Raw genomic sequence first — 20,300 nt, 5'->3', positions numbered from 1 at the left:
TCGCAAGCATCGCAAACAAGTAAACTTTCTACATCACATATGGTTGATTTACATATTTGACAAGTTACAGCCTTGTTCATGTACTCAACTGAAGGAGGAGTCCAATTAGGATGCTCAGGAAGCCTTGGCTGCAAAAACTTCTGAACGTTCCTTGCGATGTCATTGTAGTTATTGAAAGGTGAAAAAACTTGTGAAGGTTGATGTACACTTGGCAGGCTGCCGGATGCAGGTTGAATTACAGAGGCTTTAGAGCTTTGATCTTTTACTGCTTGAAGGGACACTTGGGAGCTACATATGTTAGAAGATCCCTCAGCCTTTATTGGAGTATGATCTGACCCCTTGTTTGTCTGCCCAAATACGGCTACAGAAAAAGGTTGGGGTTGACGGGAGAAGGTAGGGGCTTCCACCGACCGGTGATCAACAGAAGTATTTGCTGCACCTATACAATTAATATAATCAACTAAATATCCAATGAAGAAAATGCACCATTGGAGCTTATTGCCATGCAAAGGCCATTCAAGTTATTAGTGCAACACTCATGAGAAGAAAAAAACACAACAGAAAACAGTATTAGTCAACCCCAACTGCCCAATTTGCCTTCAAAGACAATATGTTTCCCGTCGAAGTAAAATACTAATATGCCTAGTAAATATAATAATTACCAAAAATGGATCAATAATTTTAGACCCTCTAAAGGCACAAATGGAAGAAGCAAAAGGCATAGATAATTCCAAATATTGCATCAATAAAAGTCCATCAAAACTCCAAGATAAAGAGAACCTCTTAAAGTTTCTGACCATTCGTCAAGATAGTGGATCAAAAAGCTAATCCAGATACTTTTCCATAAAAAACATTTCTAAATAGTAAATAAAAACAGATTTAATTTGAATCTACTTTTTAAGACATTACAACAATAACAACAATAACAAACTACACCTTATCCCAACTTAATGGGGTCAGCTACATGGATCCCACAAAACAAAGTAGGAAAAACTATGGTCTAAAGTCTAAACAGAGAATGAAGAGATGCCTAACCCCGGAGGGGTGGTGAGAAGAGAAGAGAAAATGAAAATTGACGAAAAGAACAAATGAAAGAGGAAAGAGGCACAACCCAGTAAGTCAGGAGACTATCCGCTAAATGGGATTGGCAACATGAATCCTTACTCTCCAATAGGATCTATCCAAGGTCATTTATATAACCCAAACTAGGCATGTCATTTCTCACAACTTCTCCCATGGTCATTTTAGGCCTGCCCAGCTGCCGCTAGACATTTTAGCTCCATCAATCGGCATCATATCACTACTCCTTACTAGGGCATCCCTAGGCTTTCGTTGAACATGACCATACCATCTCAAACAACTTTCTCAGAGCTCGTCATTGATTGGGGCGACTCATAGATCAACTCAATGTGTTCATTCCTTATTTTATCCTTCCTAGTTTTTCCACGTATCCATCTTAACATTCTCATCTCTGCTACTTTTTAAGACATTGACGGTAATATTTCTTAACATCTTAAGGAGAAAAAATGGGGGCAAAGGAGTACAAAGAATGAAAAGAAACAGTAGTTGTAGAGAAGGTTAGAATGTGAATAACTAAGTGTAAACTATAAATGATAACAATGACAACAAAAATGGACAGTTAAGGTACTTTAAATAGAAATCAAATGATACAGGCTATTCACCATTCTTTACACTTGAAAGTTAAAACAAACGTCGGAAAACAGACTGCACCTCGAACTTGGGATGCAAAAGCTGGCCCATTTAATCTTCCATCCAATCTGAAATGTGCTGCTTCTGTTCGAGGCAGTGTTAAGGAAGAATCTTTTTCTAGTGAGCTGCTAGACAATCCCCTGGACACCACAGATGGCTGAACTTCATTAACAGGCAACTGATTCTTTGAGGATGTTGAAGACAAAGCAGAAACATGATTCTTTGAGGATGTTGAAGACAAAGCAGAAACATGAACTGTCGTTGGACCAGATTGAAATACTCCAACAGAAACTGGTGTGGGACATGGTTTTCCTGGTGGAAAAATATGAGCCGCCTGTGACAATGTACCATGACTTTCAACCGTTGCACTGAAGCCTACTTGCGATGATTGAGATGAGTATGTTCCAGACTGGCCAGCGAATCTGTTGGGTTCTTCCATCTAGAGAAGAAATCAATAGGATACATCAGATGAAAATAATGCCATGAAAACTTTGATATCCCACCAAAGAAGAAAAAAATCCAGTTCAAGTGTGCAAGTGTGCAAGATGGCAAGAGTACAAGTAAAACTACAACATGGTTAATTCATGAATTTATGGTAGCATTTTTTGTTGATAGCTCCATTGATATTATCACATAACACATCTCCTCTAACCCTAATGCCAAGTTTAAGGCAGCTCCCACCACTCCAGCTGAGAGAAAACCCCCAAACCCTCCATTTCATCTTCCTCCCTTCTCTAGCAGACTGCCAGAGGTTCAAACACCAATCAAGGAAACCCTTTTGTCTGGCTCAAAGATGAAGTTTACATCACAAAATCACTTCGTTAGTCATCATCTTCAAGTATTCAGGAATGACTGTTGTTATATTATAACTGTTCCTTTGCTTTTCCCCTTTACATTCATACTTGTCAATCTCATCTTCATCTGTTTGACATTTCCAGGCCACCTGACAATGATCTATTCTCATGATCATGTGTAACTTGAACCACTTAATAGTCAATGTCTCAACAAGATCACCAGTCAATCATGTTTCTATTTTATATAAGAGGTTTCATTGTTCATATGTGTCGAATTTCTATTTGTGGACTAGCACAACCCAAACCAAAACTATCTTTAGTTGGAGTATGATCAGCCTGTATGGACCTTGGTGCAACGGTAAGGTTGCTCCATTGTGATCAAGTGGTCACAGGTTCAAGTTAAGAAACAGCCTCTGCGAAGCAGGGGTAAGGCTGCATAAGTTATGACCCCTTCCCAGACCCTGCAGTTGCGGGAGCCTCATGCACTGGGTACACCTTTTTTTATTTTATGATCATCATGTTTGTACCACCAAGAAATTCAAACTGCCCTACCATAGAATGGCTTTGAGGTCAAGATATTCTTCAGAATGCTTGTTGCAGACACACTTCATTGCAAGAATTGTGGTAGAAAGGCATCAGTTCTCTTAATCTGTAGATAAAGATGAAAGCAAAAAGGTGGATGATATGGTTGCTGTGGCTCATAAACTCTGCCCTGGGCAATAACCGATCCAAAAGAAGTGAAGAAGGAAAATAACACAGAGGTCGCTCCCAACACAACTATCACTAAGGTTTTATAAAGTGAGATGCAAACACACACATGCCTCACATGCTCAGACAGCAAAGCATGCCAAAGTTTCATTCTTCTTCATTGGGTCAGCAGGTTGAATGGGGATAAGAAAATCAGGATGGTGTTGTACAACAAGCCAGAATCGCCATAAATTAAGAATCAACACAAAATGATCTAGCCAACCAACTATTACTAGCTCCCCACCCCCCGAAAAAAAAAAAAAAAAAAAAAACTGAAGTAAAGCCATCCATCTACATATCTTTATATATGTACATGCTTATAACTTCTCAGTTCAGACGCATATTCAAATATAGAAAAATTACGCATCCTTTCTAAATTTGTGCATGCTATGAATTGCATGTCCACTAAATGCTCCAAATGTACAGACACTTAAAGAAATTATTCTTTGTTAATTCAGCTAAAATATTCCAAAAAGCAAATTACATATCCCTGACAAATCCGTATATTGGAAAGATATATATCCACTAGATCTGCCAGTGGTCAAATAGTTTTCATCTGTAGGAGCACTTTAAAAAATTCAATTATTTGAAGAAAATTTCATATAAGGAAGCTCGGGATCCAATAGATCAAGCTTCCAAAACAGTCACAAATATTGCAGTTAACACCTCAATTACCAATGGCATGCGTTGAAGAAAACATTTGTAATCTTTCAGTTTACCCTCATCATTATATAAGCATCTGCAGCTAACACTTGAATCAGCAATGGCATGCGTTGAAGAACACACTTGTAATCTTTCAGTTTACCCCATCATTGTACAAGTATCCCTGTATCATTCCATTCCCCTTCCTCTACTGTCATGCTTACTATTTGTAATTTCAACTTTTGAGTATAAAATGGAAAATTAGAGCGATACTCACAACCTACAAAAAATTAATACGCGCGTCCCCCAATATGTTCAAGATAACAGAAGTTTGGGTATAAAAGATGGGAAAAAATTGCGATCAACTGTAAACTAAATGGATATGTCCAAAGCATCAAAATTCAAACACAACCCACCTTTCTCTTTGTCATCAACAACCTCTCCGCGATAGACATCTTAGGAGGACGAAATCCTAACCGCTGATCTTTCGACCCATTATTGAGCCCAAGATCCTCAATTACAACCTTAACAGCATCCTTAGGAAGGATATCCTTCGGAGCCATTGCTTCACACATCTCCGCCAGCTTCTGTCTAGCTTCCTCCATGAGCCTTTTCTCCACATCGGTGGGATTCCTCCCACCACGCATCTTTCCCATAGCCGACAAAACCAGAACAATCTCCGCAACCTTCTTCATATCTTTACTAGAATCTCCTCTAGCCTTCTTATGCAACCTCCCACCGGTATCAAGATCATCTTCGTTCTCCGCCGGCCTCTTATCGCCGACTGATGCTAATGACTTCTCCGAACTCCCTGGTTGGACCACGGCCTCGAAACCTGCCGGATCCATCCCTGAACAATTCTTCAAGCCCTCATCCACCGAAAGATCTCAACGTCTGCACAAAAAGAACGAACCCGAACAAACCCGTCCGTACGCGTCGTTGGATATAAATCACACACTCCAACGCCTGATATTCGCATAGGACCGCCGTTCCCCGTCGAATTGGACCTCAGAATACCTTGAATCGAAGTACAAACCTGCACAGGAGACAGATCAGACGCCATGGATGAGTGAGGAGAGAACCAGAAACCCTAGGAAGAGAAAGAGAAGACAGTGAGAGCAAGGAAACACGACAGAACGTGGGAAAATTTTGAAAATTTAAAAAACTTTGATCCGTTTATAAACCTTTTTGGCGGGTATTTGAGGATACAACGCTGTGGTGAGAGAGAGTAGGAAGAAGTGAGCACAGAGAGAGATGAGATAATAAATCGCGAGCGAGCGAGCGACTAAAGCCGGGTTTTTAACGGGAGGAGAGAGTCGAGTCGACGAAATAGATTAGTACTATGGTAGAACGCAATGGTCCTTGTGTAAATAAATAGTTTTTAAAGGGTCTTTTTCTACTTCCTTTCTTCATCTCCGCTCTCTATTTTGTAGGTGTCACTCGTGCAAAAATCCAGTGCCGCATCACGTGTCCCCTTAAAACACGTGCTAAATTCTTGGTGTTTATACTTGCCACTCTAATATAGATCTTCTTACCAAAAAAATAAAAATAGAAATCAAAGTAAAATATGTTAAAGATATTAAAAAAGGAAATTATTAACGTATGAAAGGTCTTTTATTTATTCAAACATAACAAGACACCAATTGCCTCTTAAAACTATAAAACTATAGTTAGAGACACAATTGAGAATAAATTTATCAGCATGATTGAGTGAAATCACATTAATGATTTATATTAGGTAATGCTCCCATGTGTCTCTCTCTTATTCTCCATGAAATGCTATTTTCTACCCTCATGGATAAAGGAGAGAGATATATCAAGGTGCTAGCCTAGCCATATAGGGTTGTCAAACAGTGCGGTTTTGGTTATTCAGTCGGCTCTGATTCGGTTCACATTTTGATAAGGTAAAACCAAAATCGCACTTGATAGGAATAAGGTGAAATCAAAATCGTTTTCATCCAGTTTCGGTTTTAGTGGTTTTTAATCCGTTTTTGTTATTTGGTTCACAACCAGTTTACATGGGGTTAATAGTGTCATTTTATAAAATGGTTTGCATCCTACAACTAGTGTGAATCTTACATATATTAAATTTCCTAAATAGTTAAGACAATATACATTTATTTTGCCAAGTAATTCATTATATGTAAAATACTACATATATTATAACTAATTAACTATGATTCTATAAATTATAAAATCAATAAGTGTGATTGTGTGAAAGTGAAGCTTCCTTTTCGGTTAGTACTTCGTTTTTTTTTTTTTATCCTATAAATTAGAAAATCAATAAGTGTGATTGTTGGAATGAAGCTTCCATTTTCGGTTAGTACTTCACTTTTTTTTTTTTTGTTCTCCCGTACTTTTTTAAAGACCCGTTGAATTTCAAAACATTTTAAGTCTTTAATACTAGGTGTCAGTTAACCATCGGTTTTATGATTTGGTTCGATTTTGAACCGGAATTATGGCCTATAAAACCAAAACGGATCAATTTACTATGGTGTGGTTCGATTCGATTATAACAGGTCGTTTCGATTCCGGTAAACGGTTTCAATTACATATTGACACCCTTACGTAGCCACTTTTCCAGACAAAAAACTCCTCATCAAAAGTTAGATAGGGAAAAGACCATTCTATGATCGTGCCTCTTACACCCAAACACATGGTCATATGTAAAGAACACCCTACTACCTATGTTAGGGGTGTCAATCGGTCGGGTCGAGTCGGTCTCGATCGAGCTTGACCACTTGGAAGTCTTCCACCGTGAACGCCCATTTAAGTAAATGGGTTTAGCTTTGGGGGCATGATATGATTTATAATCAGGCCTGTTGGTGTAGGGCTTTAATCGGGCCTTAACCAAGCTACAAACATATTTTAGTCTAAACATGCTCTATACGGGCTTTGAACGTGCCTACCATAAAATTTATGTTTTTTAGTGGGTTGAATGCCAAAAAATATGTGAGGTAAATCTTTAATAAAAAAGATAAATGATATGAAATTATGATTGTTCTTACAAAGAAAAATAATAAATTATGACATTTACAACTTACAAAATAAAGCTTAATTAAATCAAATCTTATTACAAAGCAAAGGGTAAGAAGCTTAATTTATTTCTTACTAGTAGTGGCAAAATAAGAATTTTATGTAGTAATAAAGGGGTCGGATTAGGTCGGGCTACAACGAGTGGGTTCAAGTCTAGCATATAAATGTGTCGGTTCAGTCGGGTGCTCGATGGGCTAGCTACTTACACCATGAACATCCGTTTAATAAACATGCCCGACACATTTATTAAACGGGCAGGTCAAGGTCGGGCCGTAAACGTGTTGGGATCGATCGGGCCTACCGGCGAGGGCTCAAAATTGATACCCCTAACCTATGTGGACGCCCATTTGTGCTCTTGCATTGGCCTAAGTGCTGGCTTGGGGATCATGAGACTTGGGAGCAAACCTCCATCTAGTTAAATATGTCAAGAAAGAAGTTTTCTATCCCTCTCTCTCTTACAAATATATATAGAATGACCTCTCTATCCTCCCCTTTACCACTTGCTCACATGAGTCTCACATGTGTGTAAATGCTTTAAGAGTTTAACGAAATTTTCCTGCAGCTATGGCAATGAAGAATCTATTCAACAACTATTACCATTCATTCAAAAAAGCAAAAATAAATCAAAAAAATACAAAAAATACAAAAGAAAGGAAAAAAAAAAGAAAAAAACAAATAACAAAACCTGTTATCATTACAATAAGATGGGATTCCAAGGGTACTTTAAAAGTTCTAACTATCAAAAGAAAAATCATGACTTTTGACTCTTTATGCTAAGATGTGTGACCTCTGCACTAGCATAGAGACCAATGAGAGCACATGTAGAGGCATCCAACAAAGGTGGATTTCTATTTCATGGGGGGTTGGGGATCATTCCCCCCTTCTTATGTCTAGGCGCAAGCTCCACGTAGCCTATTGACCTTCATTTTTCGATGATTTAATTAAAATTTTAAATAAAATATTTCCTTTATTTGTTCACTTCAAAAGGTTTCTAAGATAGCTCAAATATTTTTCAAATGGCAAGTTAGATACAATGTGTAAAGTACCACTAAAAAACAATAAAGAACTTGTTGTAACCAAGATTAGTAAGCAAAAATTGCCCGTTTAGTCTAACACAATATATATGTATATTCGAATGAGGTTTGATATGTCATGTGGAACTTCTAATAATGACATAATAACAATTTCTTTCAAATTATTTTAAAATCCCTCCTTACCCCTACAATAAATAAATTATGAGAATAAAACAATAAGTAATTATAAAAGGTTACAATCGCACAAAAAATGAGGTGAGAAGATTGCTCGAGGGAGTGCAAAAAGCAAGTGAATTAAGAATCATAAGTGGCACCATGTGGACTAATTGTCAGAGCTTATTTGATTTACTAGATGGGAGAACAGATTGCTAGCCATGGAAGATTTTTTTTTTTTTTTTTTTTGAATATCAAATACTATTTGAACATTTTTAAAGCTGCAAATTTTCTTCAACATGATTATATATAGTAGCTCATCATTTGACCAATAGGGCTTGATCAGATAAACTTATGCTACATTTAGATGATAATGTGTTTCCTTCTGGTTTAGTTAATGATCACCCCCACCCCCACCCCCTATTAAGAAAAAAAAAAAAATATTAGATGATAAGAGAAGCTAAAGTGCGCTTAAGATACATGCAAATTCAATATTTTTTTGCTTAATATATGTGTAAAATTAATGTTTTTAGCTTAATTTACAATATATAATGGCATCCAATCATTGATAACTCTTTTTTTTTTCCTTTTGGGTGGAGAATTTCACCCCATAGTGTGTGCCTATGCCTAGAAATATCGAAGGTAAAAAGATCGTGTTGATAGTGTGTGCCTATGCCTAGAAATATCGAAAGCAAAAAGACGGTGTTGAAGATGCTAGCATGCCTATGCCTTCCCATTGCCCGCGGCACCAGGACGTACATCTGTTTTTGTTATCCATGTGGATGTAGCCAATTTCACCTTTAGAAAACTGGTCCTTTAACCTTTCGTCTGTACCGATTCAGCGATACAGCATCGGCAAATAATCAGGACTGGACAGGGCCGATCCCGATCCGATTCCTCAACCCATGCTTCTCACTTCACAGTTCCCTCTTCCAAGCCGAAGCAGCAACGGGGCACGCGAATGGTATGAAACAGTTCTAGGCTTGTACTTCGAGCACATTGGGTCGTCGAAGCCATGGCGATGACTTCGTTGTTTCGACTGATTCGCAGTCGTGTTAAAATCAATCGATGCTTCTCGTCTGCATCTCAAGATTTTGGGCCTCCTCCTATTGTTCCGCAACGAAGAGTTGTTGTTACTGGTAATCCTTAGCACCTCTCCCCATTCTCCCAAACATCCGGGGTTGTTTTGGAACTAAACCTAAATTTAATGTTATTAGATCGAGCTATGTGTGAATATAGAAAAGAATTTGCAGGGTTAGGGATGGTTACACCTTTGGGCTGTGGAGTGGAAACTACATGGAAGCGACTTGTACAGGGCGATTGTGGAATTAGGGCGCTTTCGCCGGAAGATCTCAAGATGAATGGGTTCGATAACGAAATGCAGGTTCATACGCTTGATCAGTTGCCATCCAAAATAGCTGCTGTTGTGCCTTGTGGAACCAAGCCGGGTGAATTTAATGAAGACTTGTGGCAGAATTCCAAGGTTACTTGCAATATTTTTTTTGTTTTTGTTTTTGTTTTGTTGTTGTCCTTATTTGTTTACCACTTCAGTTTGTCGAACCATATTTTTTATTTTATTTTTTCACTTTTCAGTTCAATGTTTCTGATTTGGTACTCAAAACTCGATTATTGTTGAGAAAAGGGCATTTTTCTCTCCACATGATCCTTGTACATGGATACGCAGAGCTTACTTACTGGACACTCAAACCTATAATTTTACTGCATTCATAAGTCCCATTCATCTGGCATTTCTATGTCTGTCAAAGCAATTCAATAGTTGCTTTTAGCGACTCTTTTACTCACCATTTCCAGTGAGGTGGTTGAGTTGGACATTGTTAGAACAACCTAGGGTTTGGATCTGAAACCCAAATGGAGGAAAACCACACAAAGCAACAAGAACACGATCAACAAAAAAGTAATGGGAGAACAAACATACCTGTTAGAACAGCCTAGGGTTTGGATCTCAAACCCAAATGGAGGAAAACCACATAGAGAAACAAAAACACGATCAACAAAAAAGTAATGGGAGAACAGACATATCTGTTGTGCATAAAACAGCCAGAGAACAGTCCCATGAGGACAACGATGAAGAACCTTCAAAATTCTCTCTCGTATGCATTAACGTTTGTGAGGGGAGTTGATGCTTCCAAAACCATGAAAGGTAAAAGTGACAGCTACAAGGACCATTAACTTCTATTTATAATAAAATCCCTAAAACTCTAGTGCATTGCCACAATGGGTTGGGCCAGCTATACCCCACTTGGAGTGGTCCAGATTAACGTGGGCCCAATAGATCATTGTGGATCAGTTAAGCCTATAAAAAACCCAAACAGACATCACCAAGAAAACATTGGAAATGACCCCTAAAAGATTAAAAATGTGGAATTGCAGATGTATGGAAGATGGCGAAGAAAATGTACACTGTGTCATGGGAAATGAACTGCAATTAACTAGTGGAAGTAGGCAACGATGTTTAGTCCCCTTGGGAAACACATCTCGTGTACATTGAGCTTGTGTTTCTAGTTATTTATCTGCATTTTTCGTATGCATCCCTTTGGGTTTATGCATGTGTTCCCCATTTAATGGAGAAGTCTACTATATCCATAATTGAAACACATTTGTTTGCAATGGTGTCACTTACTCTGATTAAATCTTGATTCTGCCCCTTCTCTTAAATGCACAATTCTGGGCTGTAATTGGCGCCACAATTGTGAGTTGAACTTCTGCTTGGATTTGGACTAGTAGTACACAATTTCTCCCTTGACCTATGTGATTGCTTTTGTTAGGTCTGTAATTCCTGATGTGCTATCATATTTTGTGTTTCTACAAGCTTCTTTTCCCTCCTTGCTCAGGATAGATCCATTGCAAGGTTCATAGGCTATGCACTGTGTTCCAGTGATGAAGCTCTGAAAGATGCAAATTGGTTTCCATCTGAACAGGATAAGAAAGAACGGACGGTGAGTGTTCACTTGTTTGAAAATCACATGATAATGTCTTCAGAGCTGTTCAGTGATCTCTGTACCTTATAATTTGTTAACATAAAGATCACCAGGGTGTTTCCATAGGTGGGGGTATTGGAAGCATTAGTGACATTTTAGAGGCGGCACAGATGATCTGCGAGAAGGTTGGTTGATTGCTACGACTGACTGTTTGTCATAACACCAAATATATAAGACATTTGTGGTTTTGGCTATAATGCAATATAAATTTATTATTATTTTCCATTGCAGCGTTTACGCCGGCTCAGTCCATTTTTTGTCCCACGGATATTGATCAACATGGCAGCAGGTCATGTGAGCATCAAATACGGATTCCAGGTGCCTGATTACATAAGATGCGTAATGATAATAAAGATGTCAATGAGTTTATTGGTGGCTTACACTTGTGGGCTTATCAAATAGTGTTATCAGTTGGTGTTCACCTCTTGTATTCCTCATATCTGCAATATTATATTTTGACTTCCCTTGAATTGTCAATTTGCTCATGTTTTTTGAGCATGAGGTATTTTATCCCCAGAACCCCTACTCCATAAGTAAAGAAGAAAAGGAGGGAAAAAAGAAGAAGAGAGGATTAAATTTGATAAGGTCCATCAGTTAAGTGGTTTGTTGTGTCAGGTTGGTGTGGAGTTAGGATTGTGCCCTTAATGATTTGACCTACCAATTGAATACTAGGATCAATTAGTTCACAAATTATGGCCAGATATATGGTTTACCTCTCATATTCTTCAACAAATCTGGGATCATCATGTGTTCTTAATATTTTCAAATCTTCAATATGTTATTTCAAGTGCAAGGAATTGTTGCAAAGTCTAAAGCATGATTCTAGGGACCAAACCATGCTGCAGTAACAGCTTGTGCTACTGGTGCGCATTCTATCGGTGATGCTGCAAGAATGATCCAGTTTGGAGATGCTGATGTTGTGGTAGCTGGAGGAACAGAGTCTAGCATTGATGCTTTGTCAATAGCAGGATTTTGTAGGTAATTATAATCAATTTCATCTGGTTTGATGCCTTTGAGTGTTTCTGCTGCAGAAATGATCCTACTTGAAGTTACTATAATCTTTCTCATTTGTTCTTCCCACACTACTTGAATAGTTAACTACCGACTTTAATTTAAATTTGTTAGCTAAGATGTAAAAAAAGAATAGAAATGAAATCGAAATAGCGTGCGACCAAAGCTGCAGGAGTTTATGGTAATGCTATCTCCATATTTATCAAGATTCTTTACTATTTCTTTACTGTTAACTTGGAGTTTTAATTATTGATATGCCAGAATCAAAGTAAAGTGATGATTTATTTTTGATATTGATGATTTTCATCCAAATTTGAACACTGGTGATTTTCTAGTCAAACTAATAGGTATATCCCTTTCAAATAGGGATCCATTTTTCTGCCATTCAGCAAAGTAGGTTTAAAAAATGAAGAAAGTAAAGGGGAAAGAGAAAGGGTCTAAGGGACATGAAACATCTTTTCACCATTTCATAAACCCCAGCAACAGTAATTAGAAATAACAATTTCATGCAAGAGCAAAGAAAATTTGACTTGCATCAAACCCTAATTAGAAAATTCTATTCAAATCAACTTTGCTGGTTCATTTGATATTATTAGCAGAAACTCACAGTATAACATAAATTGATTGAGATTAGAGCATGATGGTATTTGCTTATGAGCCCTCCCAAGTGATAGACAACTCAAATATTACTTTTGATGGCAATTCTGTAATTTTTCGATACAAGTCAAGCCCTTAAGAGTAAGGTAGCTGGATGGGAAAAACCAAGGATTAAACTTAAAGGAGGAGGGAAATTCTGTAATTTTAGGTCCAAGGGGATATAAAGTAGAAACAACTTAAACATCAAAGGCATATGCATAACTTTAATCACTACCTTCTTCTACTATTTGATAATAGGGAACCAGCGGTAACCAGGGTAGGATTTCAGAGGTTCAACTCTCACACACCCTCATGGATCAACATGAAATTTCTGGTAGGTAGTCGTCACAACCAGATCTCTATCAATCTACGTAATGGACATACCAGCGGCAAGTGTCAATCAAACTATCAAGTTCTGAAATTGCTATAGGGGGTAAGGAAGTAACTCGATTCTGGGTTCGGGTTTATCTCATAGAGGGGGTTTTAGACTTTTAGGAATGATACCCAAGGGGTTGAGTTGTACTAGACTGATAAAGTAGGCCCAAAGTATGAAAGAGAAAGTAGGAGGAATGAGAGGACTCAATCCCAGATCGTGATTGATGCTAAGCAAGGTTCAAAAACTCGTATTTCAGTCAGATCAAAATTAGCAAAGTTTCGACCGAGACAGTGCATTATTTACCGTTAGTTTCTCTTGGCATCCTGGGGGGCAAACAGCCGAAATGATTGAAAGACGAAACAATGCATTTTTGTCTGCAATATAGACATGATCAAAATGACCGAAATTAGCGATATGTCAACCGAAATGACTGAAATTAACAAATTAGCAAAATTCCAACTGAAAATTGTGCTGCTTCTGGGTTTCACCTCTTGTTTTGGCTTGGGCATGTCGAAACTAGTAAAATTAGCAAAATTTCACGGAGATTTCGGCAAAGTTTTTAACTATTCTGCAAAGTCGCCTAGAGCAGGGAATCACAGATAGGGAAGGGAAAAGAAGCAAAGGAAGAAATAGAGGGAACTAGAAAGGGAGAAAGGGTGGGGATCGATCCACCTGGTTGCATGCAACTCACAGCCCCTTAGGTGAACTTCAAACTCCAACTGATTGTTCCATTCTAATTCCACCGTTGGTTGGTTACACAATATGAAGAGCAAACTCCAAACAGAAATAGAAGCTGATTCTAATTAGAATACTCCCTTAAAAAAAGTAATTGAAGACGATAAGGACTCTCCTGTGTATCTAACTTCTACCATAATATAACAGAATAAAATAAAATAGAAGGTTACAATATTAATCCCAAACTATTAAATAAATTCCTAAATATCCTACTGGATCAAAACCATAGTTGAATGGTTGGACTTAGTTCATTTCGATATGGGCCTCCAAATGGGTTCGTACCAGTCCAAAGCAGTGCTACTGCATCAGAGCATTATTAGTATTGTTGATTGCTGTGATGAAGTTCACCCCACATATACCACGATTAAGGAAAAAGATATAATAAACAATACATGAGATAACGGATGCAATGAAAACAGAGAAAAAATTAAGAAGAAAAGGGTCCAAGCCCCCAACCTAGGATCAATAAGTGAGAGGATAGTCTCAAAGAAGCAATCTTGTTGGCGAGCAGGTCCAAACAATTTTATCCCTCCTTAACACTCTTGAGGATGGGATTTCTAGTTAGGTATTAATAATACCCTGATATGGTATACAAGTCACCTAATGGATTATAGTTTAGAAAACCTCAAATAAGCCAGAATCGCAGGGATGGAACCAAATAAGCAAGAGAGGAATTCAATTAATATATTAAAACAGATATGATTAAGTTAAAACTTTGGTTGATTGATCTATTTGACATGGAGAACAATCCAGCAAAGTATGATTCAAATCTAGTGGTCCGATGCCAAGATATGGAAGAAGTAGAGTATCACTAGGAGACTTGAAAACCTAGACAAATCTAAGAAATCGGTAGCAGGAGTTTTAATGGTTCAAAACTGAATTCATTCAAGGTATTAAGTAAGTAACCAAACAAGGGAATGAAATCAGAAACCAAATTTGGGAAATCCAGGATTTGAAGAAGTTGATTAGAACTCAGGTATTAAATTGGAAACTATAATTAGATTCAGAAATATATTTCAGAATAGTAAACTAAAGTTTCTCAAGACAGGAATCTATTTAGCATTACAGAATATCAATAAAAAAAAACATACTAATGAAAATAGAGAACACTAGCATGTCATAGGATCAAGGAACTAAATCTCGGGTTTCGGCCTGGGTTTGGGCCAAAGCCACCGAAACCAGGTATGCTTTTTCTGAGCTATTGCTAGAAACTTACTGAAATTTCGCTGAAATCAGGTATTTTTCTGAAATTTCTGAGATTTTCCACAAACTAGGTTTTGCCTCGGGGTCCAAGGCCGAAATTTTAGTAGAGATGTCCGAGATTTAGTTCCATGCCTAGGATAAGGCGATGGAAGAAAACTTGAAGTCATTTATGGATAAATTGGTCAAACGTGGAAGGTGGGACTTTGATGGAGACACTTATACAATGTGGAACTAGATGATTACTTGTACCAAGAAGGTTGCTGAAGATATGTCCTAGGAGAATCTAAAGGAAAGCATCATTCATCCAAGGAGACCGGAGACTTGTTGGTGGGATGATGAGGTTCAAGCAACCATTAAGGCTAAGAAAGCTAGTTTTAAGACACGGTAAAGGAATAAGGATGTAGAGGGTTTGAAAAGGTATAAATTTGCTAGAAATAAAACTGTCAAGATTGTGAGAAAAGCAAGAGTGAAGAAAATTAGTATCTTTATAACAATTTGAGCACAAAGGAAGGGAAAAAAACTATCTATATGATAACTAAAATGAGGGAAAGGAATAGCAAAGATTTTGACTATTTTAGATGCATTAAGGGTAAAGATGATAAAGTACTAATAAGGGATGAGGACATTCAGGAAAGATGGAAAAATTATTTCTACAACTTACTAAATGATGACATTTCGAGTTTTAGTGTCTTGGAAAGTTGCATTACCCATTAAGACATCACATGTCGTAAATATATACGAAAAATTAGGGTGCTTGAAGTAAAATAATTTTTAAGGAGGATGAAAGTAGGCAAGGCACCAGATCCTACTGAGGTCTAATGGTAGTGTGGAAGAGCTTAGGAATCTGTGGTTTATCTTGTTAATCAAGTTGTTTACTAAGATTATGGGTTTGAGGAAAATGGCAAATGAGTGGACGAGAAGCATTGTGGTTTTGATTTATAAAAAATAAAGGTGATTTTCAGAGTTGTGACAACTATAGAGGGCATAAAAATAATGAGTCATACTATGAAATTATGGGATAGAGTTATTGAAACGCGCATGAGATAAGAAACTACTATACGGAGAACCAATTTGGTTTATGCTAGGAAGATCCACAACAGAAGCTATTTACTTATGAGACTCATGAAAGATTTAGAGATTGCAATAAGGGTCTCCATTTGGTCTATATTGACATAGAAAAATCTTATAACAGAGTCCTTAGAGATTTAATTTGGTAGGTACCAGAGTACAGAAGTGTTTCAAGTAAATATGTGGACATAGTTGAAGATAGTGTAGTGACAAGTGTAAGAACTGTAGGGGTCAAGGTAAGGAATTCCCAACTTCAATTGGATTACATCAAGGATCAACTTTAAACCTTTATTGCTTTGCGCATATCTTAGGTATTAACCTGAGACATTCAAGATCAGGTCCCTTGGAGTATGCTTTTTGTTGATGAAATTGTTTTGGTGGATGAAACAAAAGCAAGGATTAATGCCAAGTTGAAATATAGAGACCAACCTTGGAATCAAAAGGTTTTCAGACAAGTAGAAGGAGAGTCACATTAGGACAGATAATGAGGTAGTGAAAATTGATGAAAGGGATATTCTACAAAGTGGTTATTTTAGGATCCATACATCAGACTGGCTATGATGTATGAGGAAGAATGTTGGGTAGTTAAGTGGAGCCATATAGATAGGCTATGTGTAATAGAGATGTGGATGTTGAGATGTATGCGTAGCAAAACTAAGAAAGATAAAATAAGGAATGTGACTGTATTAGAGCTGATTCGGGAGATGCCCCGATTCATGATAAGCTCCAAGAAAGTCGTTTTAGGTGGCAGGCCTATGTTCAATGGATGCCCTGGGATGCACTAGTAAGGAAGAGTGATTTAATCCAGATTGAAGGACCTAAAAGAACTAGGGCAGGCCTAAAATGACAGTAGGAGAAGTAGTGAGGAAATGCATGCATAATTTAGGTCTTGTCCTTAGTATGACCTCGAGTAGAGCTGATTGGAGGGCTAGAATTATGTAGTTGATCCCATTTAGGCGAGTTATACCGAGTTGTTGCGCTTCTGTGGTCCTTTCATTTTACTATTACTATTGTTATTCTGCCATTGCACGGATCCATGTAGCTGACCCCGTTTAGTTAGGATAAGGGCATAAGGCTGAGTAGTTGTTGTTGGTTATTTAGGTATCTAGGCTCAGTCATCAATAAAGGAGAGATATAGGATGATGTTACATTGAGAATTAAAATAGGATTGATGAAGTGGAGAGGTGCATCCAAAGTGTTGTGTGATCGACGTATTCTGTTAAGATTTAAAAATGAAAAATTTAAATGACAGTCATACGATCGGCTATGATGCATGGTGCAGAATGTTGGGCGGCTACATTATATAGATTAACTCAGTGTATTCGGGATGAGGATGTTGAGATGGATGTGTGGTAAAACTAGGAATCATAAAGTAAGGAATGAACAAATTAGAGCTGATTTGGAAGTAGCCCCGATACATGATAAGTTACGAGAGAGTTGTTTGTGGTGGCATGGCCATATACAACGGAGACCTTTAGATGCCCTAGTATGGAGGAGTGATTTGATTAAGATTGAGGGAGCTAGAATAGTCAGGGGTGGACTTAAATTGACTCTGGGAGAAGTGCTTAGGAAAGACATGCATAGCTTAGGGTTCGTATCAAATATGACTTATAGAGTTGACTGGAGGGTAAGGAGGCCTTAAGTTGGGACAAGGCTGAGTTGAGTTTTGTTGAGAAAAAACTAGTATGCACAGTGAAACATAAGTTCAAATTTGACCTGTAACCGATGAAGAGGAGGAGTAGAAGAAGAAGATAGAATCTGGAATGCCACCTGATCTGTAGGGCTGGAATCCCACCAGTACTGATGGAGGAGGAGGAGGAAAATATCACACAGCAGAATATCACCCTTGAATCTACAGGAGCCACTCCTGAATCCACGGAACCTGAACAGAATCAAATCCACTTTGTTTCTTAAATCAATCTGGTAATGCTGTAGACTTTATATTTAGTTCTAATTCTGCAAACTACAAAGAAAACAAAACCCAAACTGACTCTAACACTTACAATCACAGGATATGTTTGGGTGTCCTAAACTATGCCAACAACTTAAAATAGTAAGGAAAACAGGGCTGGAATATAATAACCCTATCCAGCCTCTATAATTACAAGAAAATAAGCTGCTTATAGCCTCCACGATTTGACTGGAAAATTTCCTGATATGGTCAGGAAACTAAGATCTAAATTTTGCCAGATTCATTGAATCTGGACACTTGAATCTAGTCAATTGGACCAGTTTCTGGGTCCAAATCTGATTTAGTTTTTGGTCCAATTCTGATTCAATCGATGGCCCTGGTTTTCTGATATGCAATTCTTTCTTTTCTGCATTTAGGAACTGCATCATACCCTCGACAAATTAGGCTCGACTTTTGAGGGCGAAGAAACAGTCTTGGGTTGAAAAGAGAGATTTTTGTCTTTTTATTTCAACTCGAGAGATCAAGAAAGAAAGTGGGTTTGACTGCTCTGTATGGAATGAAAATTTAAAGGAATGCTTAATAAAGTATTCTCATTTCTCAACTGTGATTTCTTTGAACTTCCTGAGGGAGTGGCTAGGTAGGCATGATGTTTCCTTGAATTTAGCACGTCACAAGAGTTATATCATGAGAGCATAAAAATAGATCTTGTGTAAGCAGTTAAATCAGCAATCTATAACATATCAACTTCCTTTCCCACCCCTACACCCCCCCCCCCCCGGGGGTTTGATGTGCTGGTGGGGTTGTCACTGAGACTTAGATCAGATTGAAGAGTTATAGCCGAAATCATATTTAAACACGATCGAGAAACATGTTTCTGTTCCTCTTGGCATTCTTATCCTATCATGATTGTGAATTTTTTTAGGGGTACTAATTTCATCCGGTTTTTAATTAATGAAATATTTGTTTCATATGCAGGTCAAGGGCCTTGACTACTAAATATAACTCTTCCCCACATGAAGCATCACGGCCCTTTGATTGTGACAGAGATGGATTTGTGTAAGAATTAGCTTTTAAGTGAAAGATCTAGAGAGAGTTCTCTTCTCTTATCCTTAACAATAGCTGTATATGGGTGTGGTAGATTGGGAACTTAGAGCGAATGGGTTGCTCCCAGGTGATTGAAAGAAGAGAAAATCAATAAAATCGGATGATCTCAACTGTTTGGTTTTACTTTTCTATCCTCCAATTTTTTTTTTTGGGGGGGGGGGTCGGAGTGTTCTAAAAATCCTATCATGTTGATTTGGCCCCAAATGTCTCTTAGGTAGTCTCATTTATTGTGGGGGTTGAATCTACAATATGGTGAGCATATGCCTGAATTCATGTTCAAGGATTGAGATTCTCCCTTCTTATTATCTTTAAGTGGAGACTTAGATTCGGTCTTTGGGTTCTGACTTGTGGACTTGGAATTCATAAATTTAAGAAATATTTCAGTTGGGTTCATTAGTTTAGGGGTGCATTTGAAATTCGTTGTTGGATTTTTGGGGGATTTTTATGAAATTGGAATGTGATTGGCATTCATTAAGAAAATAATTTCAAGTGATGGCCCTATGAAATAATGATACACATAATTGAACCGAGCCCTTCTTGGAGTTGCCTAGTCCTAATCTTGTACCGTTTTGACATCCATAACATTGCTGCCACACTCAGAGAATTTTGATCGTTTTTATTGGTTAGTGAATCCCATCAATGTGCCAGGAGCATTCGTTCTTTTGCAGGTTTCATTTATGTCACTGACATTTTTGTCATGTCAATTGTCAACCCCTTTTTTTATCAATATTATTTTGGTTTAGTTTGATTGGAGCACAGTTTGATTTATATCATAACATTATCCCAAGTGCAGTCGTTTGGGAGGGTTAATAGTTAATGCTGATATGTTTGGTGAATCAACAAAATATCCCTAACCAACACTATTGGGATCGGGTTCTATTTTACCTAATGTCTTTGAAAAGGTGGTGATATGAGATCTTTGAAGGAACTAGCAAGTTCGGTCTAGGACTGAGTGTGTTTGGTTTTATCAATAAGCATCATCTTAAATTTGGCTTTTAAATTCCAATTTCAAGGATGTGAAATTCATATATCAGCCCTAAATGGGCTATTGAAATGATGGACTTGATCTGGGGGGGAAGTGGGAGTTCAGATCCAATTCCCCTTGCACCCTTGCACCCACACACACCCCCCCCCCCCAAA

The 20,300-nt window shown here is 37.8% G+C and overlaps 2 protein-coding genes across 4 annotated transcripts in view; one reads left to right on the top strand and one right to left on the bottom strand.

The window, feature by feature from the left end:
- Positions 1-5,238, bottom strand: part of LOC122059156 — a 23,540-nt gene extending 18,302 nt beyond the window's left edge. The window contains exons 1-4 of the mRNA XM_042621839.1: positions 5,078-5,238; positions 4,310-4,929; positions 1,732-2,149; positions 9-439 (exon numbers count right to left, since the gene is read on the bottom strand). Of these exons, the coding sequence (XP_042477773.1) occupies positions 9-439; positions 1,732-2,149; positions 4,310-4,741 (1,281 nt within the window). The 5' untranslated portion in view covers positions 4,742-4,929; positions 5,078-5,238. The remainder of the gene's footprint in view (positions 1-8; positions 440-1,731; positions 2,150-4,309; positions 4,930-5,077) is intronic.
- A 3,671-nt stretch (positions 5,239-8,909) lies between these two features.
- LOC122058664 (3-oxoacyl-[acyl-carrier-protein] synthase, mitochondrial) overlaps positions 8,910-20,300 on the top strand; it is a 33,934-nt gene continuing 22,543 nt past the window's right edge. The window contains exons 1-7 of one of the 3 annotated variants that reach the window (XM_042621316.1): positions 8,910-9,255; positions 9,334-9,599; positions 10,969-11,073; positions 11,169-11,240; positions 11,347-11,433; positions 11,942-12,093; positions 19,032-19,112. In XM_042621316.1, the coding sequence (XP_042477250.1) occupies positions 9,132-9,255; positions 9,334-9,599; positions 10,969-11,073; positions 11,169-11,240; positions 11,347-11,433; positions 11,942-12,093; positions 19,032-19,112 (887 nt within the window). In that variant the 5' untranslated portion in view covers positions 8,910-9,131. The remainder of the gene's footprint in view (positions 9,256-9,333; positions 9,600-10,968; positions 11,074-11,168; positions 11,241-11,346; positions 11,434-11,941; positions 12,094-19,031; positions 19,113-20,300) is intronic. The other 2 variants (XM_042621314.1, XM_042621315.1) reach the window with 2 other exon arrangements.

Source organism: Macadamia integrifolia, chromosome 13, assembly GCF_013358625.1.
Source record: "Macadamia integrifolia cultivar HAES 741 chromosome 13, SCU_Mint_v3, whole genome shotgun sequence".
Taxonomy (NCBI): Eukaryota; Viridiplantae; Streptophyta; class Magnoliopsida; order Proteales; family Proteaceae; genus Macadamia; species Macadamia integrifolia.
This window is presented reverse-complemented; position numbering and strand designations above follow the sequence as displayed.